Below are 26,625 nucleotides of genomic sequence, written 5' to 3'. Positions count from 1 at the left end.
AACTGTAATGTTCACCTGTCTAGTTGTTTAAATACGTGTCCTCTTAGGGTTGGTTCTCCCCGGGCACCAGAGGGGTATGGGGGGCAGGGTTGCCAGATTCAGCTTGGGAAAATCCTGGAAATTTGGAGATGCAGCCTGAGGAGGACAGGGACTCCAGTGGAGTACAATTCCATAGAGTCCACCCTTCAAAACATCCATTTTCTCCAGAGCAACTGATCTCTGCAGTGTGGGGGAAGAGTTGTAATTCCAGGGGAACCCCAGGTCTCACCTTAAGGCTAGCATCCCTAGGTTCCTGAATGCTCAGCTTAAATAATGCATCTTCTACCAAACTGAAAACATTAAATAAAATATATTGTCTTTGAGAATAAATTCCATAAGTTTATGTATCTCCCCAGTCAAACTACAAGTGACTCTTAGAAAATATCCACCATTCCTTGCACTGTTCCTTGCAGGAGTTGTTACACCTTCTAGACTAAAAGCTAAAAGCTAATGTTTTTTTAATGTTTAATGTTTTTTAATGTTTTTAATCTCTTAATTATGTAAATTGTTATTGTATTTACAATTCGAATTTTATTGTTAGAATCTCTGTGTTGTAAGCCGCCCTGAGCCCACTTCGGTGGGGAAGGGCGGGATAGAAATCAAATCAAATAAATAAATAAATAATAAACAAATAAAATATTCTGTTTCTTATATTAAATTACTTTATTTCACAATGAGTTTGGAAAAAGACTTCTGGACAAGTTATACTTTAAATGACTGTCCCTATGAATGTTCCTTCAGCCAGTGTTTCAATGAAGAATTTACTTATATGATTTAAGGGAACCAGTTACTGTATCAGGACTAGCTCTTGTGCAGATGAATAGATAAAATTCTAGAACTCTTCTTACAGCATCTATGCCTAAGTCAACATCTATAATATATGAGTACATCTAGGTGATATGGCTGATTTCACTCTTGACTTACATGGACTTATATATGTACACAGACAGTAACAGATATGTAACATCAAAAGCTCTTGTAAATTGAGCTAGCAAATCTGTAAGAAAAAAAATTGTTCAAAGAATGTCAGTCAGGAAGGAATGATTGCTATGAAATTTTTATCATGTTTGGAACTGTGGGAAAAGATTAATTTTAATGCCCTGCCCAAGCATATTTGCGTAAGGGGGTATTCCGGCCCTAGAGAAAGAAAGATTTAGTATTGCTCTCTCTCAAATCCTAAATAGCTATTGTGTAGCTTCTGGGTTAAAATTGCTCTCATGTTACACTGGACTCTGCGCATTGACATATGTTCTTTAATCTTTTTCCATAGGGCTCAGACGAAGCGAGAGCCTGTCAGAAAAGCAGGTGAAAGAAGCCAAATCTAAATGTAAGAGCATTGCCCTGTTGCTGACAGCAGCTCCCAATCCTAACTCCAAGGGGGTGTTGATGTTCAAGAAGCGTCGGCAAAGGGCCAGGAAATACACTTTGGTAAGCTACGGCACTGGAGAGCTAGAGCGGTACGAGGACGAAGGTGAAGAATTTGAGGGTGAAGAAGAAAGTGAAAAAGATAACACTTTTGAAGTAACCTTACTTGGCACAAGTGAGTCAGAAATCGATGAAGATTTATTCCCTGACCTTGACAAAGAAGACCGGATTGTGACATTTGACTGGGACGCTGGTCTCCTTGAAGTTGAGAAGAAACCCCAAAGTGTGGACGAGATGCAGATGCTTCCAGAGACCAAAGGCAAAGGGGCGCTCATGTTTGCGAAAAGACGGCAAAGGGTGGATCAGGTAACAGCTGAACAAGAGGCAATGAAGATGCAGGTGGCATATAGCAGTGAGGGGCGCCAAGAGGCTACCACAACAGAGAACACCTCCAAAATTAGTTCTTCCCTACAACAGGTAAAAAAGGAAGAAACTTCTAGAATGCAGAGTCATGTGAGCAAAAGCTACATAGAAATGAGCCGTAGTCATGGCACTATAATACAACAAAATGGCATTGGAGGAGCCCCTGAGGCATATCAGTCTTCTGAAACTCTTAAATCAGCAAGCTTGAACAGAACAGCCAAGCCTTTCCCAAATATACAAAATAGAGCAGCGGCACCATTTTCACCCACCAGGAGCATGACCAGCCCTCTCTCAGATCTTCCTGCACCAGCTCCTTATGCTTCAGCCAGCCCACCACCTGAAGCCCTATATAGAACTGCTTTGACTCCTGTTGCCAACACAGCTCAGCCAGCTTTATGGTCTCCAACAGAATCAACAGAGCAGATTGCATCCAGAGATGAAAGGATTGCAGTGCCTGCCAAAAGAACTGGAATCTTGCAGGAGGCAAAAAGAAGAAACACGGCAAAGCCTATGTTTACTTTCAAAGATACTCCCAAGGTGAGTCCTAATCCTGCCCTTTTGTCCCTTGTGCAGAATTCAGAAGGCAAGAAAGGTACAGCCACGGGATTTGAATCAGGTCCTGAAGAAGACTACCTCAGTTTGGGAGCAGAGGCCTGCAATTTCATGCAAATCCAGGCAGCCAAGCAAAAAATTCCTCCTCCAGTTGCTCCAAAACCTGCACTAAAAGTTTCTCCTACTGACACAACACCCATTTCACCAGTCTGGTCACCTCCAGCTGTTGCTGTTGCCCAGCCACATGCCCAGCCACCCATTTCACCAGTCTGGTCACCTCCAGCTGTTGCTGTTGCCCAGCCACCTGTCCAGCCATCCATTTCACCAGTCTGGTCACCTCCAGCTGTTGCTATTGCCCAGCCACCTGCCCAGCCACCCATTTCACCAGTCTGGTCACCTCCAGCTGTTGCCCAGCCACCCATTTCACCAGTCTGGTTGCCTCCAGCTGTTGCTGTTGCCCAGCCACCTGCTTTTCCAGCTCCAAGATCACCTGAAGTGGCAAATCCAGTCCCTGTCAAAACAGCACAACCTGCTTATCCCCCTCCACAGCCCCCAAGTACTCTTAACCTTGCTGGTCCTTTGAAAGGGCCTCAAACAGCTGCATCCCACCAAAACTATACACCAAAAATGACGCCCACCACACCACTAGGAAATGCTGTCCTTGCAGGTGGAGTGGGGCCAGCTTTTGAGATGCCCCAAGCTCTGAGTGGGAAGGGAGCACAACTATTTGCCAAAAGACAATCACGGATGGAAAAGTATGTCGTGGACTCAGAAACTGTGCAGGCACATATGGCCCGTGCATCGTCACCCACCCCATCTTTACCAGCTTCCTGGAAATATTCATCTAATGTCCGAGCACCACCCCCTGTGGCTTATAACCCCATCCAATCCCCATCTTATCCTCTTGCTGCTACCAAACCACAGTCAAAGTCACCCAGCATTGCCAAAACTACCAAGAAGAAACCTAAGAAAGCACTCAGTTCTTTGGAGGTTATGAAGCATCAACCATACCAGCTTAATGCATCCTTATTTACTTTTCAACCTCCCTCTGATAAAAAGGAAGGCCTAGTTCCTAAGCAACCTGCAAAGTTTGACTCAGTGCCTGCTTCAAAACAAGAGTTACCTTCAAGATCACTTAACACTAGTTCTCCAGCTAGTGTCAGAGCGTCTTCAGTGTACTCTGTTCCAGCCTACAGTTCACAGCCTTTCTTCCAGTCAAATGCCTCTAGCCCTGTAATTGAGTCCTGCGGATCAACAGGCTATCCTACTTTTCTGAAGCAAGAACCAGCTGTATCGTCTTCATTTACTACTCCAAGGCCAAAGTTTTCAGCCAAGAAAGTTGGTGTCACAGCACAGGTGTGGAAGCCATCAACCATTGAAGAGTAAAACTTAAAGCTACAATTCAGTGTCCACTTTGCTTGCAATGAATTGTTTGCGGTGGTGATCTGGCACCCAAAGTGATCCTCAGCTTACTTAATAATGTTCAGATATATCACAAGATATCTGGGTCCAAAAAAAAGCCACTTAAATTTTAAATGAATCGAAAAGAATATAAATTTGAGATGACAAGTCTTTAATACATATGCAAACACAGTGTCCAACAACGGACATGTGCCACTCAAAATTAAGTAAGCAGGATACTAGGTGTTAGTGCTTCAGTACACACATATACAGTGAGGACTGTTCCTGTATTTCAACAGTTAGAATATAGCTTTCATGGGTTTGGGGTGGGGAAGGGGAAATAATAGTTCTCTGATGGCCAAAGGGGTTGAACACAATCAAATCCCAGCAAATGATATTAGATTTATTTTTTAAAAGTGCCTTCTGATATCACAAATGTCTGAGAATGATGTGTTAAAAATAGGGACAGATTATTGGCCCAGATTTGCAGTTTGGGGATAATTTCCTTTTCTGAATCTGCAATTTGGACATGGTGAACTCATAAGCAACATTACTGGGATTCTCCAGTTCACTTGAAGCTTCAGCTCTATCACCATCATAGGCCCTCTCATATAATCACTGTGATTGCATGCTGTTGTTTCATGCAATTCTAAGTTCTCATAATCATGAAAATAATATATGCAAATGAGCACTGGTGGTTAGCCTCTGGTTCTGTGCTTTTGGGGTTCCTTTGCAGAACTGGGTGCTTAGAAGATAAATTGGCATCTCAGCTGTGAGCCACAATCATGAATTACCTCTTTGATTTCCCCTTTCCCCTCAAAGGTGCCAGTTGGAGGATAGGTTTTACTTGGAAGAAGGAAGATTTTAGGGAGTCTTAGGCAGGAAATGTCCAAAGTTTCCAATTTTTAGGAAATGCCGACCTCCTTAGTGCTAGTAGAAAATGAAGGATCATAGGAGAAAGACCATTAAAACTGTTGAAGAGCCAGAGAATAAGTTGGATTCTACAGTTGTGGATGTGGTGCAATATGTTCTTGTGAAAACATTACTAAAAACTGAAGGGACGTGTCCTTGAATACCAGTTTTGCAACCAGAGCAGTATGTGCCTTATAAATAACTGTCTAATGACATTGCCATGATTCCTGACCTCATCTTTCTGCTGACCACATTCTCGTTTTCACTGTGGGCTTTCCAATCCTGCTTCTTCCACTGGTATTTCTTTTTATTCTGTTCCTGCTCTTGCTTTCAATTAATACACTGTGGACCAGGAGGATCAAGACACTGTTACCATGCCATGTTCTGCTGAGTTCCCAGGGCTAGTTTCTGCCAGTTTTATTAAAGTTGTGGTTCAAAAGAACAATATTTACCATGCACAGTATCTCTATATATGGTCTGTGCTATAATTTTAGACAATAGTGTCTAAACATTCACAAAATCATTGAATGTAGATTAGTTCATCCCTTCAATACTGTTACCATTCACATAATTAGGTCACTTGAAATGGGTGGGTGGACTTTCCCCATCCTTTTATGGACAATTTAGAATGTTGACTTTATTTTATATTCACAATGTAAGGATACTCCAACGAAAACAGCCCAATGAATAATTAATTTAAGATTAGGAAAATATTTGAGGTAGATGCAGATAAACAGCAAGGTAGTGGAGTCACAAATGCAGTAGATAGAGCAGGGGTGGCCAAACTGTGGCTCGGGAGCCACATGTGGCTCTTTCACACATATTGTGTGGCTCTCAAAGCCCCCACTGCCCTGTTGGTCGGCTTGGGGAAGGTATTTGTCTTAAATCACTTCTCCAAGCCAGATAGCAGATTTGAGAATATTTAAAGTTGCTTTCTTTCTACCTCACCCTCCCTTCTCCCCCCTCTATTTCCTTCCTTCCTTCCAGCTCTCAAACATCTGATGCTCATGTCTTGTGGCTCTCAAACACCTGACATTTATTCTTTGTGGCTTTCATGTTAAACAGGTTTGGCCACCCCTGAACTAGAGGTAGGCAAATTCTCTCTAGTCTAGTTTGAAAATGGTTTAGAAAAATTAAACTGTTTATCTAGAGTTCCATACTGAGTCTAGATTGTTATTTCAGATATTTGAAACACCATCCATATTACATGGAAGCTCCTAGGCCTTTATTATTCCTGTAAACTAAGTCCTGGGGGCCATAGAACCAATTGTGACCTCAATGCCATGCTTAGGTCCTCTGCTTTGCTCTGCTTGCTAAGGCATAGAAAATGCCCTAGAGACCCAGAATCACTATAAAACAGCCTAAAATGAAGGCTATTGGAGATGTACCTCCATTGCCAAATTTTGCAATTGTGATGTGATCCACCATTTTGAATTTAGATGAACAAATGATGGCAGTGGCATAGCTGTAATCTGGTTCACCTAAACAGTTGCCACTTGAGCTTCCATGGCTAGACCAATGAACAAAGGACATGCGCTATAGCACATAAGTCACTGAAGTAATGTTGGATGAGCTCTGACATTTAGAGCACTGCCTCATCTCGGTGGGCCAGGTCAGGTATCTCCATGCAAAGTGATCTGACTGTTCTCAGGAACATATTCAAACTGACAATGCTAAGTTTGTCCTGGGCCATACACAGGTATGTCTGTGGAGGTGGGAGGGAGGGAGGTTCACTTCAATTTGCAACATTTCAAGAGCAAAAAAATGTGCTAAAATGATTGCAGAAATTGACGTGAGAAGGCCATGAATGCATCTGTTAAAAGACCAGGTCACATATACAGATGCTATGTGGACACAAGCAGTTGAGAACAGACTTCTCCCAGCTTTAGGAGAACATTATGACTGTGTGATGTATAATTGTAAGGCATGAAAAGGCAGGTGAGTCACAGAAGTGAGAAACAAACATGAAATGTGCCTCACAGTGGCATGTGCTTGGGAAACATTTGATAGATATGAGCCACTGTATTTTTTAAAAAGTAAAAGATTCCTAGCATAGAGGTCTCATCCAAGGCCAATGGAAGGCAAAGGAGATGTGACTCAGTGGTAGATTATCTGTTTGGCATGCAGAAGTTTCTAGGTTCAATCCCTGGCACCTTTAGGTTAAACTGTCAGGTGATGTGACCACTATCTGACACCGAAAGAGTCACTGCCAGTCAGAGCAGACAATGCTAATCTCAACAGAACAATATTCTGACAAAGTCTAAAGCAGCTTCACATATTCCCATGAGCCTGTATTAAAAGAATGACTGCCATTGATGGGCATCCTGGATATGCTTGCTCATAAATTGTTAAATCCAAGAAGATTTTTTTCCAAGGATTAAAATGTTAACTGGTTATGGATCAGGCTTTGATGACTGAAGTAGTACATATAAGGAATCAAATTTTAAGAACCCATCCAATTCTGCATAGAAATATACATAGAGAATTCTTTTGCAACACAGATTACTTAAGGATATATGGTATCAATATTTTAATCCTCTTGAGATCTTTCTGTTTATTTTCCAATCACAACCTGCTGTAATTTTTCTCTAATATTAAAATTGTTTCTTCTTTACTTGTTTCTTTACTTTTTCGTTTCACAAATTGTGTCCAAAACAAATGTATTGTTTCAGTTTCTTTTCTTCTTTTCCTGTTTCACAGAACTCCATCCTGATTCTATTAATCAGCAGCCCTATTAAATCTTAGTTCTTGTAGCTAGGATCCATTGACATCAGTAAAACTTAAAAAGGCTTAAACAGTATTTAGACTAATTTCAAAGGAGGCTGAGCTAGCTAAAAGTATGTCCAAAATCAGTGGGAAGGATGGTCCTCCAGCTGACCACACATGTTGGTCTTTGCTAGATTGATGGGAAAGATGAAGAGAGTATTCCTAAGTAAGTGTACCCAAAATACTACTCAGGCCTTCTCAATGAGGCTTACACCATGGAAAGCGTCCTTAGGACTGAACATCAAAGGAGGTTCAGTGACTATTCTTTCATGATCTCTGTAGTTCTTTTCTCCCCAGTTTACCTTCTCAGTTCTGCTTGTTAAATGCCTTAAATATTGAGCACAGAATGTCATCAGGATGATGTCTCAGTGCTGATGCTGTATCATTTTAATAGCATCCGCATGTCATCATTTGTTCCTGGTCTGGTCACTGATTGCTAAATAGAATCAGCCATGTTTCTGGCCTTGCAGAGCTCTGACATCATCCTGCTATGCTTCTCTGGGTCTGTTCCTTGAGAATCTTTCTGCTTTGGGTAAGGTAAGTGGACCCCAGCATATCCAACTGAAAATGAATTAAGTTGGGCCTGGTTTGAACAACTGTTTTAAGCTCACCAACCCCATTATTCAGTATAGCTTTCAATGCCTTCCACTGAAGTCCCCTGAAAAGTAGCTCATGCTAACTTAGTTTTTAAATAGATTTCACTGAAATCCATTAAAAGCTGTATTGGACAAAATCTTGGGGTCTTGTAATTTGGATATGTGCTCCTGATTCCTGTCATGGAAATCCAGAGAAAAGTAAATGTGTTGGATTTAACTTCTTAAATTATTGTATGAATCAGAAATTCCTTCTTAGGGTTGCCAAGTCCAATTTAAGAAATATCTGGGGACTTTGGGGATGGAGCAAGAAGGCTTTGGGAGTAGAGCCAGGAGACATTGGGGTGGAGCCAGGAACAAGAGTGTGACAAGCATGACTGAACTCCAAAGGGAGTTCTGGCCATCACATTTAAAGGGACTGCACACCTTTTAAATGCCTTCCCTCCATTAGAAATAATTAAGGATAGGGGCACTTTCTTTTGGGGCTCATAGAACTGAACCCCCTGCTCCAATATTTTTGAAACTTGGGGGGTGTTTTGAGGAGAGGCACTGGATGCTGTGCTGAAAATTTAGTGCCTCTACCTCAAAAAACAGGCCCCCATAACCCCAGATACCTGAAGATCAATTCTCCATTATACCCTATGGGAATTGGTCTCCATAGGGAATAATGGAATGCCCAGCAGACATTTCCCTCCCCTCCACTTTCTGATGACCCTGAAGCAGGGGGAGGGCCTCCAAACCGGGGGATCCCCTGCCCCTGGCAACCCTATTCCTTCCGAAAACATGTGTTTGGGTGCTAGACAAACAAAACTAGAAAGGCCTTTTCAAATTAACTTTCCAAGCCATCTTATTTGGAAACTGGATTTATAAGGTCCACTTTTCTAAAGCACTGTACTATGACACCTACTCATTGCCATGACACAGGGAAACTCTGTCTTCTTCCAGTGTCAAGAAGAGTTTTAAATGCTTTTCATTTTCAACTCCACAGGGAATGGGTTGCAAAGGGAATTGGTAACAGAATACAGTGCCTCTCACCTCTTGTTCAAATATGGCCTAGGGCAGGAATGACTGAAAGCCATGACCAGCTGCTGAGGAGCCTGAGTGACATCAGTGGATGGTGACTGTCAGTCCCTTTTAAGCAGAGCCGTTTCTCTTACATCAAACCACACACAACTCCCCAAAGTATTTACTGGAACATTTATCAGAAGATTCAGAAGGCCAAGTAAATGTACTAACAGATGTGAAAATAATTCTGTGCTTTAAAGCTATGTAGTGCAAACCCCAAATTATGTTTCAAGGAAAACCTCTTCCCTTGCACTCCAGTTTTGAAGTCATTCGAAATATTGCAGGAAAGAATAAGAAAGAAATGGGTTTACAAAGTCCCAGGAATGAGAAGGGTTAGGAACATATCTGGAGAAGTTGTGTGGGGCACATTCACTCACAGTTACTCTACAGCAGCCTTGCTGAGGTTTTGCGCATGATGATGTGGCTAGAAAATTATTTTCCTGATGACAGAACCTGATACTCTCTAGATGCCAGCTTTCACATCTCGTATCCTATTTGGCACTTCAGTCTTAAAGCCCCCCAACACACATGCTCTCATCCCCGTCTGATAAAAGATAATCCAAACAATTTCTCTAGTTGGCTCTTTATAAAAGCAAACACAATTTTTTCATTTACTTGGGGAATAATATTTATTATTTTATTTATTTTTTTGTTAAACTGATTTGTACCCTACCTTTCTCCCCTGTGGAAACTCAAAGCAGTTTACAGCATTCTCCTCTCCTCCATTTTATCCTCACAGCAACCCTATGAGAAAGGTTAGGCTGAGAGTGTGACTAGCCCAAGGTCACCCAGTGAGTTCCATTGCATGAGTGGGGATTTGAACCTGGCTTTACCTTCTACTAGTGTGACACTCTAAACCACTACACCACATGGGTGGGTGCATGTGGTGAGAGGCCCTGACTTGGATGGCCCAGGCTAGCCCAATCTTATCAGATCTTGGAAGCTAAGCAGGGTCAACTATGGTTAGTATTTGGATGGAAGATCACCAAGGAGTTCCGGGATTGATATGTAGAGGAAGGCAATGGCAAACCACCCCTATTAGTTTCTTTCCTTGAAAACTCTACAGGATCACCATAAATTAGCTGTGATTTGACAGCACTTTATACACATGTGTGGTGGGAGGCATTTATATAAATAAACCATATCCCATTCACTTCAAGTTAGAGGATTTATCTGTCTTTCTAAATAGAGAATCCAGAAATCCTTACTTGCCCAAATCCTTCAACTCCCTATAGCTTCATTTAGATCAGTGATCCTAATGTAGGCACAATGGCACCTGTCAATGTGTTTTCTGGTGTCAGTTTGATTCATTCCCCAAAAAGCAAATCCTGGCTTTCCTCCTCTTCACTAGGGCTGCGATCACACACACTAAATAATGCACTTTCAGTGCACTTTCCAACTGGATTTTAATGTGTGAACTGGCAAAATCCAGTTGGAAAGTGGATTGAAAGTGCATTATTTAGTGTGTGTGATTGCAGCCTAGCATGAGAGTTGCTGCTGAACAGGCCCAAATGAAGGTCTAGAGAGAAAAGGAGAAAGATGGAGCTCTGCAGAAATTGATTTAAACTTGGTCACATGTTGTACCTTGAGTCCTGGTTGAAGCCCACAGGTTAATTTATACAGAATAATATCAAACAAACAGAAAGCAGAGCTCTAATTATGGACAGCTCACAAGTATGAGGTGTAGAGACAAAATGTTTCCTTGTGGTATTATCAGGGACAGATTGCATTGGAAATATTATTTTGGATTTACCCTAAGACCTAGGAAGATAAGAGTTTCAGAAAAGGAATCAGGGATTACTTAAGTGTAGTAGTTATGAAAGCTCTGTTTTAGATAAGTCTTGTAATGTGAGTATTAAGTGGTTAGTAATTGAAAGGAGGGAGTTCCATAATTGTTGAACAATAGTTGACCTTTGTTTGCCATTGTTACATTATTCAGTCTGCTCATTATATTAGAGAAAATGAGATCGTCCTAAGAGATGTTCAATCTATTGTTCTACGAAGTACTTCCATTATACCAGATGACTAAAGTCTTCTGGTTAGCTTTAAAAATATCATCATCATTAATAATATCCACTGATTCTCCAGCTCCACTCATGCTTCTTTGAAAGTCCCACAGGATTGATGATGGTAACATCTTTATATTTTAGCCTTTAGCCATGTGAGAGCTACCATAAAAGGGTCTTAAAAGCAGTCTAAGAATTCTGCATTGTCGCTGGTGGTGACAATAACCAAGAGAACCTTTTACAAGCTTCCATTGATAAACCAGTAGTGCCCCCACCCCTCAGTTGTAATCTCACATCTATTCCCTGTTTGGATTAATGTAATATACCTTATGCGATACAGACCTTGCAGATGTTTTGAAAACCAATTGGTGCAATGTGCAGCCACTTGCTTAATGAATAAAGGGCACACAACCCCCCCTCCCCATATATTATTCCTATCAGTTTTGTTGCATCAGTTGCTTATTGGCTTCTGGTCCCAGTTCAGGGTGCTGTTTCTTACCTTTAAACATCCTAAACATTTGGTGCTTTCCTGCTCATTAAAGGTTATCTGGAGAGGTTTTAACTCTGCATTCTCCCATGTACTGTAGTAAGTTATAGGAGGAAATTGTGCACAACTTTCATGCTGTGGCATTCACCCTATGGAACTCCTTTTCCCTGGGAGCTTAGATTGGCCTCTTACAATACATGGCTTCTGGCAGCAGATGGAAACACTTTTTATTTGCAAAGGCATTTCTGCTACATATACCTGTGTGGGGTTTTTTTTACAGTTGTATTTGGGCTTTGTTGGTTTACAATCTTGTTTTGGAAAGGCACCTAAAATATTTTATGCATGATCCAATAAATAAAATCAGGTCCAAATAAAATTATTACCATCAGTCTCTAGGGATAAAAAGGCCACCGTATATCACCTCAGCACAATGCACTTGATGTGAATTTGAAGTACAGCTTGGGTAAGATCCTTTGTCTGCTAAGGAACACACACAAAATGCTTCATGGGAAAAGACTGTGCCTAGAACACTTCTTGAAAAATACAACATTGCGATCTGAATGCAAGAAGTCATGTCCTCTGCAGGCGCTGGGACGGAAATCCCTGTAACTGAAAGCCTGCCATGACAGAGAGAACTGCTTACACACAATATCCAGCACCTTGCCTGAACATGCTGTCTGGATTACAGAGATGCTCAGCTGCTCCAGTTTCTCAGACAGGATTCTCCTTGTGTGTTCTGAAAAGGTGAGAATGCCAGTGAACAAAACAATGGCACTGGTTCCAGCAACAACTCTGGAAGATAGTTTTTCATCATGTGAGTCAAGATTTTTGTTGTACTCCTATGATATGACTCGATATAGAGAGGTTTTTTACCCCTTTAAGTTAAAGGCTGGTTCTCTCAAGGGCACATCTTGTAGCTGCTCCCCCTCCCACTCAGAGATTCCCAAGACGTAATCAATTGTTGTTGTTTGTTTGTTACGGTTTAGTCTTTCAGAACTGTACCAATCAAATTACTAACTTTACAATACAGCTAAGAACAGTCACACGCTTCTAACCCATTGATTATGATGAATTTAAACTCTGTTTAGGATTGCACTATTCATCTGTATAGCAGAATTCTTTTATGCACCCCAAGAAAGCATTACACACTCCATCTATGCTGCTTCTAAAGGAATCCCAGTAAAGGGGTAACTTGTCAAGAGGAATTTCTCTATGAAATCCAACAATATTTTTCATATTTTAAGGGATTTGGAATCCCTTTTCAAGTCAATTCCATTTTGATCGCAAGTGAAATTCAAAGGGCCGGGGGGGGGGGGGGGGAGAAAGGGAAGTTATACAAAATTTTGGAATTTCATTTTGCAGATGCTCAGAGGCAGGCAATATCTTCCCAAAACTGTCTATCTTCTTTCTCTTTACGTATTTTCTCTCTATAAATAGTTTGTAGAATAATGATGAAATGATGTGCTTTGACAACCATGTCCTCTTGATCCACAATGAAATCGTTCCTTGCTTCCAGTTCAGTTTGCCTTTGCAGCACAGCATGACCTGAGTGGACACTATATGGCCCATTGAGGAAACCCACAAATGCAGCTGTAGGTTTCCCTAGGGGGTCCAAAAATAAATCCTCTCCACAAAACCATTTTGGGTCAGGGAGAGGCACTGAAGCTCCTTCTCCCCATGCACTATAGTCATGGCTGCAATCTCACACACAAATAATTCTCTTTCAATCCACTTTCCAACTGGATGTTGCCAGTTCACACAGTAAAATCCAGTTCAAAAGTGGATTGAAAGTGCATTATTTAGTGTGCATAATCACAACCATGGCTGTGCTTGGAGCAATTAAGCAGAACCCTCAGATCTGCAATGTGCAAATTCCCACTTTTCACTGTATAAACAAAGGCCAGTTGCTTTTTCTTGGCCTAACCCACTTTACAAGTTTTTTGCCAGGGTATAGGGAAGAAGGGATAAAAATGTGATAGGTTGATGCTAATGTTAAGAACATTTCCTAAACTTTAGTGGATCTAGCAAGTATGCCTACAATTTTTAAATCTTTTACAAGGCATGATTATTACTCAAAGAGCTTTAAAATCTTTGTTCATTATTTAAATGAACTTTGGGGATATGTCACTATCATTTCCATCTGAAAGGTGGGGCACAAGAGACTGACAGGAAGTTAATGGTTACTTTATGAGCTGAGCTGAGATTTGAGAGCCAATTTGATGTAGTTAAGAGTGGTGGACTCTGACTTGGGAGAACTGGTTTTGATTTCCCATTCCTCCACGTGCAGCTGCTAGTGTGACCTGGGTTAGTCACAAGTTCTCTCAGAGCTGTTTTCTCAAGAGCTGTTCTCAAAAGAGCTCTCTCAGCCCCACTTACTTCACAGGGTGTCTGTTGTGGGGAGAGGAAAGGAAAGAGATTATAAGCCTCTCTAAGACTCTGAGTGAAGGGTGGGGTATAAATCCAATTTCTTATCATCATCTTCTTCTTGATGCTAAGTCTGGTACATTGGTACTCTTCCCTTTGAGTGTTGTAGACCCTCTGGGGAGGTCTGTAGACACCTGAAGTCAAGACTAACTGGTTGGATATACACATTGGAATTATGTTTTGGCTCAAAGTAGGTTAGTTGTGATAACTTGTTTGTGTTAAATCGTCATGCAAAACCATAATTTTGTACAGAGAACATAATATGTGGGGTGTGTCGTCTGTTTCCCCCCTTTCTACGTACAGTTATAGCATACCTACATTGAAAGTTTCTTTAGTCTGATATAGTCTATTGAAGTTAACGTAAAGAGGCCAGACCCCTTTATCATACACCTGCTGTGTAACAGCCATGTGACATCAGGCTAATTGGAATGACTGGTACAGTTTTAAATAAGGTTGCCAACTGGACAGGAAAAATTGTCCCTATAAAAGAAGTTCAATGAGTGGAAATGGGCATTTGATGGTTCCCATTGCATGAAATTAAAGACCATCACCTGATCATCGCTTTCAGATTAAACTGATAATAAAAGGATCTCTGAAAGGACCAGTTTTAAAACTGGGAAGCCAACTTTTAAAGTATGAGGTCCACAGTGAATATTGAGCTGCACAATTCAGATACCCTGTGATTATCATAGGTACACATCATGCACAAACTGCCAAGACTCAAACACCCTGCCAGGCCGCCGGTCAGGCTCCCAGTCATCATCGTCATCATTTATTATTTATAGAAGTCCCTGGATTATCCTATGCACTGTACATAAACCAGATGCAAAGGCCCCTGCTTACAAGCTCACATGTATATCAACCACCAAACTAGAAAGACATGCAGAAGCAAAAAGTCACTAACAGTTAATGTAGCCCACTGATTTCAGCTTTGCAGAGGACTGTATTGTAAAAGTGGAAATGAACAACCACTCTCTACATGTTCAAGAATGAAAAGCTTCCTTTGTGGTGGCACTCACTGCATGGAGATGTGCCTTATCTTGTCAGCTTCAGCCCTGGCATCTCTAGTCAGAACATCTCAGGGGATAGGAAAGACCTTTCTCTTCCTGAGATCCTGAAGAGCTACTGCTGTGGTTGCCACCCTCCAGGTGGGAGCTGGAGATCCCCAGAATTACAGCTCATCTCCAAACTACAGATATCAGTTCCCCTGGAGAAAAAGGGTGCTTTGGAAGGTGGACTCTACAGCAGTGCACCACACTGAGGTCCCTGTCCTCCCCAGGCTCCATTCCCAAATCTCAAGGAGTTTTCCAAAGTAGAGCTGAAAACCCTATGCCCCCCTTGATGGTGGCCCTGAGGACCTGGAAGCCTAGACAGTGGCAGTAGTGGTTGTTTCAATGCACAGCCATACTCTACAATCAACCAGATGGTCATGCATTGGATGGAGAAAGTAGAGAAAGAAGTACTTTTCTCCCTTTCTCACAATACAAGAACTCATCGGCATTCAATGAAATTGCTGAGTAGTTGGGTTAGAACAGATAAAAGGAAGTACTTCTTCACCCAAAGGGTGATTAACATGTGGAATTCACTGCCACAGGAGGTGGCGGCAGCTACAAGCATAACCAGCTTCAAGAGGGGATTGGATAAACATATGGTCCACCAGTGGCTATTAGCCACAGTGTATTGTTGGAACTCTGTCTGGGGCAGTGATGCTCTGTATTCTTGGGGCTTGGAAGGGGCAAAGTGGAAGGGCTTCTAGCTCCACTTGTGAACCCCCTTATGGCACTTGGTGTTTTTTTGGTTTGCTTTTGGCCACTGTGTGACACAGAGTGTTGGCCTGGATGGGCTATTGGCCTGATCCAAAATGGCTTCTCTTATGTTCTTATGTCAGAAGTTGTCTGTTGCGTGGCAGCAGTCTGGCTATATTTTGGCTTAAGTGATAAATGATTGAAGAAAACAGGGACAGTGATTAAGTAGTGTTGGATCCTGCCAACTTTTGTTCAAGCTTTCCCAGTTTCTGTCTTTACTATAGTACCTGTCCTACATGACTTTTATCCACACATAGACCATGATTCTTTTTGTTGGTCAAACTCCCTCCTCCCTTTTTCACCAGTGCTAAAGCTGGTTGGATCAACCCATTAATGGCTGATTGATGCATATATGGAAATTACACAACCAAAGGGGTACCGTAGCCTTTCTTTAGAACAAGAACCAAACAAAATATTTTTTAAAAAAACTCCTAAGAAATACACTCATATTTGTTAATGAATTTTATTTCTGCAATGTCAGGTTCTTGTTGAATTTTGGTTTGTTTAAGCGTGTGGTTGGATCGCTAGAGGCAGAATACCTTGGGAGAAATGTACTCTCTCACACTTGCTTTGTGTTTGTATTTTAATATCTGATTTGTTTCCATTATCTGATGTCAGTTGTTTTCCATGGAGGCCTATCATGTTTCAGACAGGGTTGCCAATCTCCCAGTGGCAGAATACCATGAACAAATAACTATAACAATCCTGTGTCAGTTTCTAAATCTCCTATGTAATATTTCACAAATCTTTCATATATATATATACCATAAACAGTAATTCATATCACTGGTCCATTTACAACATCAAATATGATGGATCAATAGTCTATTCCCAACCACTCTTGTTACTGTTGTTAACCATTCAGTTGCGTTCAACTCTTGGTGATTTTATGGGTCAGCTCTCTCCATGTTTTCTGACCTTGTACTGTTTCTCTGAGTTGTTCCATGCTTGGCAGCCTGTTTTCCTTTTCCACTAACCAATCCAAGCATAATTGCTTTTTCTCGTGAGTTCTTTCACATGACATAAACCAAAATAACTCAGTCGCAGTTTTGTGATTTTTTCTTCCAATGGCATGTATAGTTTTATGAGCTCCAATAGCTTGTGTCTCTCTGTACAGTGCAGACCCCTGCTTTCACCTTTGGCTGCATCAGCAGCTGGGATTTCTGCTGGATTTGTCCCAGACACATCATCAATATTATTACTACTTGCTAGAGGTCTTTGGCTTGGGAGTCCTGTTATTGGGCACCATGTCTGATACTTTTGAGAGCCTTTCCATGAACTTTTCTTGGTGAATTTTTCTGGAGTGGGTCACCGTCCCTGGTCTTTCTCCAACCCTCCCCACTTATCTGTGCTTGGGACCAGCATTCACACAAGTGTACATGGCTGGGTTCAACTACTCTAAAGTGCTTGTAGAACTCCTATGATCAATTAAAGTGCTTGTGCTGAAGAAAACAGTCTCTTGTATTTTTATTCTTTTAGATTTGATTTCAATGGATGTCTATGGACAGAGAGACATCCACTGAAATAGAATTTAGAATAATAAAAGGACAAGATACTATTTTCTTCACACAGACACTTTAATCTTAGGAGTTCTACAAGCCAAAATACAGCCAGACTGCTGCCACACAACAGACAACTTCTGACCTGGTTGCTTGTAGAGTATGGTTGGGAATGAACTATTGATCCATCAAATTTGATGCTGTAAATGGACCAGTGATATGAATTGTTTATGGTATATACATTTTTGGAAGATTTATGAAATAGTACACATGATATTGGAAACTGATACATTGTGCGGATTGTTACAGCTATTTGTTCATGGTATTTTGTATTGCTTTGGGTTGAATCTTATTTCCATGGATCTCTTTTGGTTGATATAATCTCCCAGTGGCACCTTGAGACACCCTACCCCCTGGAATTACAACTGATCTCCAGACTACAGAGATCACTTCCCCTGAAGAAAATGGCTGTTTTGGAGGATGGACACTGTGACATTATATCCTGCTGAGGTCTCTCTCCTCCACAAATCCTGCTGTTTCCAGGTTCCACCCTAGGTTTCCCAGCCTCCCACCAGGGTCGGGGTTTCCCCCAATTTGGGGGGCCCCAACCTGCCACCATGAATTTGGCCACCAGGGGAGCCCCGCCCCAAAGAGCAATGGCATGCTGCCACATGCCCAGTGTGATGATGTCACCTGGAAGTGATGCTATCATGCCGGGCATGTTGCTAGGGGAGATGCACTATCACTTAGGGAAAAAACCCTATGAATCATAAGGGGTTTTCCCTAAGTGATAGGACGTTCTCTCCTCCTCTCCCCCGGCAACATGCCTCGTGTGATAGGATCACTTCTAGGTGATGTCATCGCATTGCATATGCAAAGCACATGAGAGAGGAATCCTCCACTCAGAGCCAGGTAGGACCTGGCAACCCTATTCCACCCCCAAAATCTCCAGAAATTTCCCAGCCTGCAGTTAGCAACCCTTGTGGCAGCAAATATTGGCATGAGTTGTTCATGGGTACAAAAGCTAGTGGCTAGCCTGGCTTCTCAGGCAGTACCAGTAATGCTAATAGGAGAACTAGGCCAGAGTCATCATTATATAAAGCCAGGGCCTCATGGAGCTGTACTGGCTTCTTCAGTCACCTGATACCACTGAACAGAAAAGCTGCACTACACAACTTAGGCACTTTTAAAGTGGCACTGCAGAACAAATATCAGTAATATCACACCAGCACCTGACTCAGCCTGCAAGCTGCCCCGGTAATGTGGGAATGGGGTTCTGCTGCCAGAGTCTTCAGTTTAAGATCATCCCCACACAGAAATATATACGCCCCCTAGGTAGCTGAAGGCAGAGCTATTTTTGTAGGGAAAGTCCAGCAGGAACTCATTTGTATGTTAGGCCACACACCCCCTGATGTTACCAGTGTTTTGCATAGGGCTTTTTTGTAGAAAAAGCCTAGCAGGGACTCATTTGCATATTTTTGTAGAAAAAGCCTAGCAGGGACTCATTTGCATATTAGGCCACACCCCTTGCTGCCAAGCCAGCTGGAACTGCTTTCCTATGCAAAAAAAGCCCTGGCTGAAGGTACATATGAAGTCAGAATGAAGTTAATAAGTTTGAGGATAAGTTTCCTAGGTCTGGTAATAGGGTTTTATGAGGCCTGGAAAGGACAGGTCTGGTAATAGGGTTTTATGAGGCCTGGAAAGGACAGGTCTGGTAATAGGGTTTTATGAGGCCTGGAAAGGACAGGTGTAAGATACGGATTTGTTTTAAATCTTGTGTATGTTTGTTATCTTTAAAGAGACTGAGTATATTTTAAGGTGGGAATATTCAACTTTGGAAAGATTTTTACTTTTCACACATATATGGACAAACACATAGGAGCACAGATCTGGCAAATTGGTTCTCAGAACACCATGTTTGTGGTGCAAGGGAAGAGAAATGAAAGGATTGCTGATTCCTGGTTGTTAGAGCTATATGCAGCTTTTATTTGTGGGCGACCAGAAGGAAGCTGTTATCTGCCTTTCATTCTTTTTCATTATGCTATTTATTTTGTTTTATTTATATTGACTCATTATTGATTCTGAGTCAAAACATGGCACATCTCATGATTGTTGATTAATTAATTGCTAACTACAAATTGTGTCCCTTCCTTTTTGGTGATTTCTGCATCCATTTGTGAGATGGTTCATAGGCGGATCAATGTTGGAATGTGTCCTAAGTAATTTCTGCCCCAATCTAGATATGTGTGTGTGTGTTAAAAGGTGGGGGTGGGGGTGGGGAATACACATTCCAAATATGCCTCCAAATTCACATTCCATTAAAAACACTGCAACGCGGGTGCAGGTCACAGCACTATTGCAGTACATTGTGTAAATCCATGAATTCTGTGTTTTGAGGATCCAGTAACACATTCCATTATTTTTGTATTGTAATTTACTTTGTAATAAAAAATAATTGCATATTTTTTGTAATTTTACGCACTTCTGTATCCCAATAGGATAAGCTAATGATAATGTCATGAATATATCATAAACTGCAATGTTTGGGATTTTATACTGAAAGGATCCAAAAGATTGAGGAGTTTTGCAAGAGGCATCTAGGAGAATGGCTGAGAAGCATTGGCTGAAACCGTTGATAGTCAAATGATGGAAGACCTGAGGCACATAAATTGCACCTGTTATCAAATGTCTTTAGTATCTTGTTCTTGTCATCCACATGTGACATTACTGTTGGTCTCCAGATGGTGGCAGTGCTAAATGTCTTTTTGCTACAGAAAACAGGCTGTTTGCTGCAAAATAATTAAAAAGGGATATGTGAAATGAAAATTAATTACACCAACTTATTATGTAACTGTACTTATCATGACAATCAAAGTTCATGAGCACCAAAGGACAGACCAGCTTGAAACAAAGGTTTTATACTGGCCGAGTGCAGACAAAGCTGTCTTTGCAAGTTGTTTGTCTGATGGGTGAACAGTAGTGTACTTTGTGTGTGTGTGTGTGTGTGAGAGAGAGAGAGAGAGAGAGAGAGAGGGCCTCTCCCCCCATTCTAAATATTTTTTGTCTTTGAGGAAGGCTGTGGTTCACTGGAAAAAACTCTGCTTTGCATGCAGAAGGTCCCAGGTTCAATCCCTGGCATCTCCAGTTAAAGGATGAGGCAGTAGGTGATATGAAAGACCTCTGCCTGAGGCCTTGGAAAGCCATTGCAAGTCTGAGCAGACACTACTAACCTTGATGGACCAATGTTCTGATTCAGTAAAAGGCAGCTTAATATGTGTTCAAAAAGTGTAGAATTCTTTGTCCTTGTGATATTGAATCTCTTGGCTTCCTTTTTCTATATTACTGATTCTCTGGTCAGGAGTAGACTGAAATAAGACAATGTTATGGCTATTTCATTTGTTTTCAAACATTGTGAGAACATAAGAAGAGGTCCATCTAGTCTAGTATGCTGCTTCATTCAGGAGCTGACCAGTCGTCTTGCAGGACCACCAAAGTGGTCATATAGGTAGGGCTGCCAATCCCCAGGTGGCGGCAGGGGATCCCCCCGTTTGGAGTCTCCCCCCACTTCAGGGTCATTAGAAAGCAGAGGGTGGGGAAGATCTGCTGGGCATTCCATTATTCCCTATGGAGACCGATTCCCATTAGGATATAATGGTGAATTGATCTTCAGGTATCTGGGGCTCTGGTAGGGCTGCATTTTAAAGTAGAGGTACCAGATTTTCAGCATAGCATCTAGGTCCTCTCTTCAGAAGACCCTCCAAATTTCAAAAATATTAGACTAGGGGGTCCAATTCTATGAGCCCCAAAAGAAGGTGTCGCTATACATTATTTCCAATCAAGGGAAGGCATTTAAAAGGTGTGCAGTCCCTTTAAATGTGATGTCCAGAGCTCCCTTTGGAGTTCAGTTATGCTTGTCACAACCTTGCTACTGGCTCCACCCCAAGGTCTCCTGGCTTCACCCCCAAAGTCTCCTGGCTCCACCCCCAGAGTCCCCAGATATTTCTTGAATTGGACTTAGCAATCCTACATATAGGCCAAGGCCTTCCCTAAGGATAGACTGGGAGGAAAATGGCCCTTTCCCAACAGAGGGGTGAAAGGAGGAAGTGCTGGCTCCTGCCAGCCTCACATAAGACTGGAGCCATCAGCTGATGTCAGCAGTGGCTCCTGCCTGATGGTGACTTGCTTGTGGCAGCAGTGGCTCTCACCAGCCTTGTGTAAGTGGTCCCACGGGGAAGTCACCTGCCCACCAAGAAAAGTCTTAATAGCCAATCCACCATGGGCCTTCCCCTGATGTTGCCTCCTAGTACAAGTATTCAGACATTTGCTATCTGTGAAAGTGGAGGTTATGTTTAATCATCATTCTGCCATTTGCAGATCAAGTGCACATCTGCAATAGACTTCCTGTGTATGAAAAAGAGGGTTCTAGAGCACCCAGCCAGCTAATGTGACCTGCTGAGCTGAAATATTGGAGCTTATTGTTATCACCTCTTGTGGACTGAAAGACCCTCCTTAAACACCGCTAATGGTTGCAGAGTGCAGAGTAAATTGATAGTGATGGGAAACTTGTCTTCCAGAGAAGCTCTCTACTCTGCCAAGACTGCTTTGAGGAATCCTTGAAAACTTCCAAGGAATCCCAAATTTACTTGGAACACAGTTGAAAACCCAGTAGTTCATGCAGGGCTTTTTTTGTAGCAAGAACTCCTTTGCATATTGGGTCACATACCCCTGATGTAGCCAATCCTCCAAGAGTTTACAGAGCTCTTATTACAGGGACTACTGTAAGCTTTTGGAGGATTGGCTACATCAGGGGTGTGTGGCCTAATATGCAAAGGCACTCCTGCTACAAAAAAAGCCCTTGAGTTTATGATAACTATTTTTAATTTATTTATTTACATTATGTTCATATCCCACCCATTCCATGCAGACTCAAGGCGGCTAACAGCATAAAATACACAATAAACAATAAGCAATATTAAAACAATAAAACAATCAAATAAATTGCAATGGTGCTACTTCAGGCGAATCATATAATATTTTCCTTTCTCAGTGTGTACAGATCCTAGGCAGTTAGTACTAAAGCGCGATAGATCCAGATGTGGTGGCAGCCCTTTCCCATTAGATGTTATATGCCATCCGAAACAGTTGAGTTTTGCAGGCCCTGCGGAACTGTGATAAATCCTGCAGGGTCCTGATGGCTTCTGGGAGGTTCTGCAGGGTCCTGATGGCTTCCTGGTCCAATCATTTTGAAACTTGGGGGGTATTTTGGGGAGAGTCACTAGATGCTATATTAAAAATTTGGTGCCTCTACCTCCAAACATAGCCCGCCAGAGCTCCCAATACCAGCGGATCAATTTCCCATTATTCCCTATGGGAATTGTTCTCCATAGGGAATAATAGAGTGCCCAGTAGACATTTCCCTCCCCCCTTCCCCGCTTTCTAAAGCGAGGGAATGATCTCCAAACCAGGGAATCCCCTGCCCCCTCCCTCTCTCACACATTCAAAAACTTACTGGGTCTTGTTCCTGTAGAACTCTACTTGATCTGAAAGCAAAACAAAGGGAGGGGCCATTCTCCAAAGCCCTTCCTGTTTCCTGCTTCCTGCTCAGCCTTAAAAGCACATATTTTAAAAACAGACCTGCAGGAGCTCTAAAACTACATGGTGACTGTGGGGGCGGGGCTTCCCCAGCCGGCCAGCTGGCTGAAGGAGGGGAGAAGCCTGTAAAAATGGGGGATCCCCCGCTGGGACCTGGGGATTGGGAAGCCTAGCGGTCCCACAGATCGGTAGGTCCTAGGCCATATAGGGCTTTGAAGGTTAATACCAGAACCTTGAAACAAATTTGGTATGCAACAGGCAGCCAGTGCAGCGCTCTCAGCACAGGCTGAATAACTAATTGCAAATCATATACAGTAGATTTTCAAGTCTTGGCCATAATCTCTTAGTTTGGAATAACCACATCTCCCTAATTCTGTAGTCATAGAATTAACATAGCTGAGACTCTGTCCACTCATCATGAATTTTGGTTGGTTCATGGTTCACAAACTGCCACAAACTTCCATAAATTGTAATGCACTTTATGGAGATTCATGAAGAGCTGAAAGATGGGGTTTACAAAAAACAGCTGAGTGGTGGGGAACTCCCTACTGCTTGGATGTTTGGTTTAAATGGCTCAGTGCCATGTAAAACCCCGCTTTCTGCTCCTCATGAAAAGCTGCAGGGAGCAGAAAGCAGTGGTTTAAATTTTTAATGGCTCACAAATTAATATGAGCCAGTTCAGTCCACAGACCAGCATATCAGTTTGTTCATCCACAAACAACAAACAGAGCTGCAAAAATGCAGTTGTGCCTATCCCTACATGGGACCATTTCAGGTTGGGAAAACACTGGTTTTTCTTATGCCTTTATCAGGGTGGGTGGGTGGGTGGATGTGCTAAGGCAAGTCTTATGTTCTTAAGAAGCAAGGCCTTAGTGTTGAAGTGCTTATAGGCAGTCTTCTCCAAATCTATATTTACTATGTTATGACCACAATAGAATGTACACAATAGGTAATTTATTACTTACTTCATTTATTTAGTAGATACAATTTTGTATTTTGTATATAGTGACTAATGACATGTTTGCTCTTAGTATTGCTCAATCATACTGGTACAAAGAGAAATCAAATGAAAACTGTACAGTTTTTGAATTGGAGGATTTCACTGCTAAATTAGTCACTGCTGTGACTAATTTAAAGATATGAGAAAGAAAGAGTTTTCCAGATATTCCAGTTATCAAAACATGCTGACACATTTTCAAAATGGCTAGTCTTATATACCCTTGATGGCACATTAACGACACACTGCCACATGTTATCATATACATGTACTAATTGGCTGGAACCTCCTGCCTAATTTCATTGTGAGAGTCAGCTATACACTACTCATACACTCTGCCACAGTGGCATAAGCCTATTGGATAAGATCTACATTGCAGACAGAAATTCTACTTTGCATGAGCCTTGACCAGATAAATCCAGTTTGGGTTATAAGAACCCCCTACTTCTCTATCATTATCTAGAAACACAGTAGAAATACAGTAAGGCATAGTGCAAGGTTAGAGATAAAATTGATATGTTGGTACTCTTTTTTCTCTTCTCAATCAGGCGTAGCTGTGTGCTAACCCTTAAGGATGTTACTTAGCATGCTTGTGTCTTTCCAACTAAAGCTGTGTCCCACATACCCAAGCACTGTGATCAACATCACAGGGGCTGCTTTGTCCTGGCACCTAAACAGTGTGAATGCCCAACCATTAGAGGCCCACCTGGCCACATCACTGCTTTCATTTTGACAGCCAATGCAAACATCTTTGGGGACAGCTTTGGGCTAGGCAAAAGATCATTATCATTCAATGCAATTATCACTATGAATTTTGTTGTTTATTAATTTAATAAAACATTTATATATAATCCGCTTTGAGCCTGTTATGGGAAAGGATGGAATATAAACCTACTAAACAAACAAACCAACAGATTTATTTAAAAAAATTGCCTTTCCCCATGGCTCAAGGCAGTTTACAATACACAATAAAACTAATCAAATAACAATGAAATCTCAACACCCCCCCCCCCAAGTCCTAATAAGGCCTAATGAAATGCAATACACTTTATTTAAAGCTCCAGTGAATAAAACAGCCTTAAAGCACATCTTAAAAGCTTCCAAGGACCATCTCAACTCCTTGGAGACCCTGTTCTATAAACTGGGAGCAAGCACAGGTCCTGGTGGATGCCAGGCAGGCCGTCTCTGTTGAAGAAACATGTTCGTGTTACATTTACCAGTTGTAATCCTTTTTGCTGCTGTGATTTCTTTCTTTTGCTTTGTATTCCTTTGATTTTTTTGTGTTTTAATCATTTTATTTGGCCCAGTTTTGTTTACTATTTTGTAGAAGTGGTCTTTGAATGAAAAATCATAATATAAATTGTCGTCAGTAGAAGAGGCAAATTATCACGAAGAGTAGGTTGGCAAAGACATAATTGCTTCTCTTTCAGGAATACTTCACATAATTCGGCCCCCACCCAGCCGAGCGTCCGATCGGACGCTAAGGCTGGGGGCCGTCCATTGCCTCCCTAGTAGGATGGGAGGCAGTGGACACATCTCTTTCTGGGTGGGGGCGTGGTTGGCCTTAAAAGGTCGGTCCCACCCCCAGTGGCGCAGTTTTGAGCAGCTCTCGGCCCGCCCGTCATTCAGTGCAGGCAAAGGCTGGTCGCCTTGTTCAAAAGAGGCCGGGTAGGAATTTTTTGCCCCAAAACATATTGGCCGGTTTGGGAGTGTTTTTTTCCTACATTGCACTGTTGGTGATGGGTGCTGGCAATTGGCCTGGGCGGTGCCGTTAAATAGGTCGGTCACTAGCTGTTTATTGTTGGCAACATGTTTTGTGGGGTATTGGTGAGCTCCCATGGCACTGCACCGTTGTGGTGAATGGCCTCCCTGGGTGACCATTAAGCTGTATGGTCCAAGGTTGGCTCCAGGGGGCCTGGGGATCCCATCACATGGAGAGTTGTCCACATCCCAGGCTGTAGAGCTTGGGGGAGGGTGGAGCTCAGGTGAGTGGGATCCCGTGGCCTGGCTGGCCGGGTCTGAGCCGTTGGGTTGGCTCATACCCGGGGCTTTGGGGCTCGTCCAGTTCTGGGTTAAGGAGGTGGTCTGGTACTGACCCCTGGCTTGACCTGTTCGCACTGTTTTGCCCTTGCCGTTGAGTTAAGTTAAATAAAGTGGCCCTTTAATCCATGCCTGTGTCTGTCTCATTATTCCGACTGGGGAGGCAGTGGTCAGGCTCTTATCAGAATTTGCTTCATTTGCTAAGAACAAGAGGTTATGAGAAAGGATGTCTTTTTGAAAATACATCTCTTCATACTCATCTCTTTGTTATCACAGCTTGAATTGCCAATCTTCAGGTGGTACCTGGAGATCTCCTGCTATTACAATTGCTCCCCAGATGACCAAGGTCCATTTTTCTGGAGAAAAAGGCTGCTCTACAGAATTGTACCCTACTGCAGTCCCTCCCCTCCCAAATCCCACCCTCCTTAGGCTTCACCCCCCCCCCCCAAAAAAAAAATCTCCAGGTATTTCTGAATCCAGAGTTGACAACCCTACTCATAGCACCAAGATGAATGACAGAACATTTACTCCTCAGTTTTGCACTGGTTACCTGAACAAACTTAGTTTGCAATGGTGCCTGCCTTTGGGCCAAATTACAACAAGTTTTGTAACTTTCCCAGGCTTGGCTCTCCTTTCTCAAAGACACACAGCACCTGCAG

At 42.2% G+C, this 26,625-nt stretch overlaps 1 protein-coding gene across 1 annotated transcript in view; it reads left to right on the top strand.

The window, feature by feature from the left end:
• SYNPO2 (synaptopodin 2) overlaps positions 1–26,625 on the top strand; it is a 153,473-nt gene that overhangs the window by 124,687 nt on the left and 2,161 nt on the right. Inside the window, exons 4-5 of the mRNA XM_060246861.1 lie at positions 1,310–2,596; positions 2,819–3,735. Coding sequence (XP_060102844.1) covers positions 1,310–2,596; positions 2,819–3,735 — 2,204 coding nt within the window. The remainder of the gene's footprint in view (positions 1–1,309; positions 2,597–2,818; positions 3,736–26,625) is intronic.

The sequence above is a fragment of the Heteronotia binoei genome, chromosome 9, assembly GCF_032191835.1.
Source record: "Heteronotia binoei isolate CCM8104 ecotype False Entrance Well chromosome 9, APGP_CSIRO_Hbin_v1, whole genome shotgun sequence".
Classification (NCBI taxonomy): domain Eukaryota; kingdom Metazoa; phylum Chordata; class Lepidosauria; order Squamata; family Gekkonidae; genus Heteronotia; species Heteronotia binoei.
Note: the sequence above shows the minus strand (reverse complement) of the source record. Positions and strands in the feature narration are given on the sequence as shown.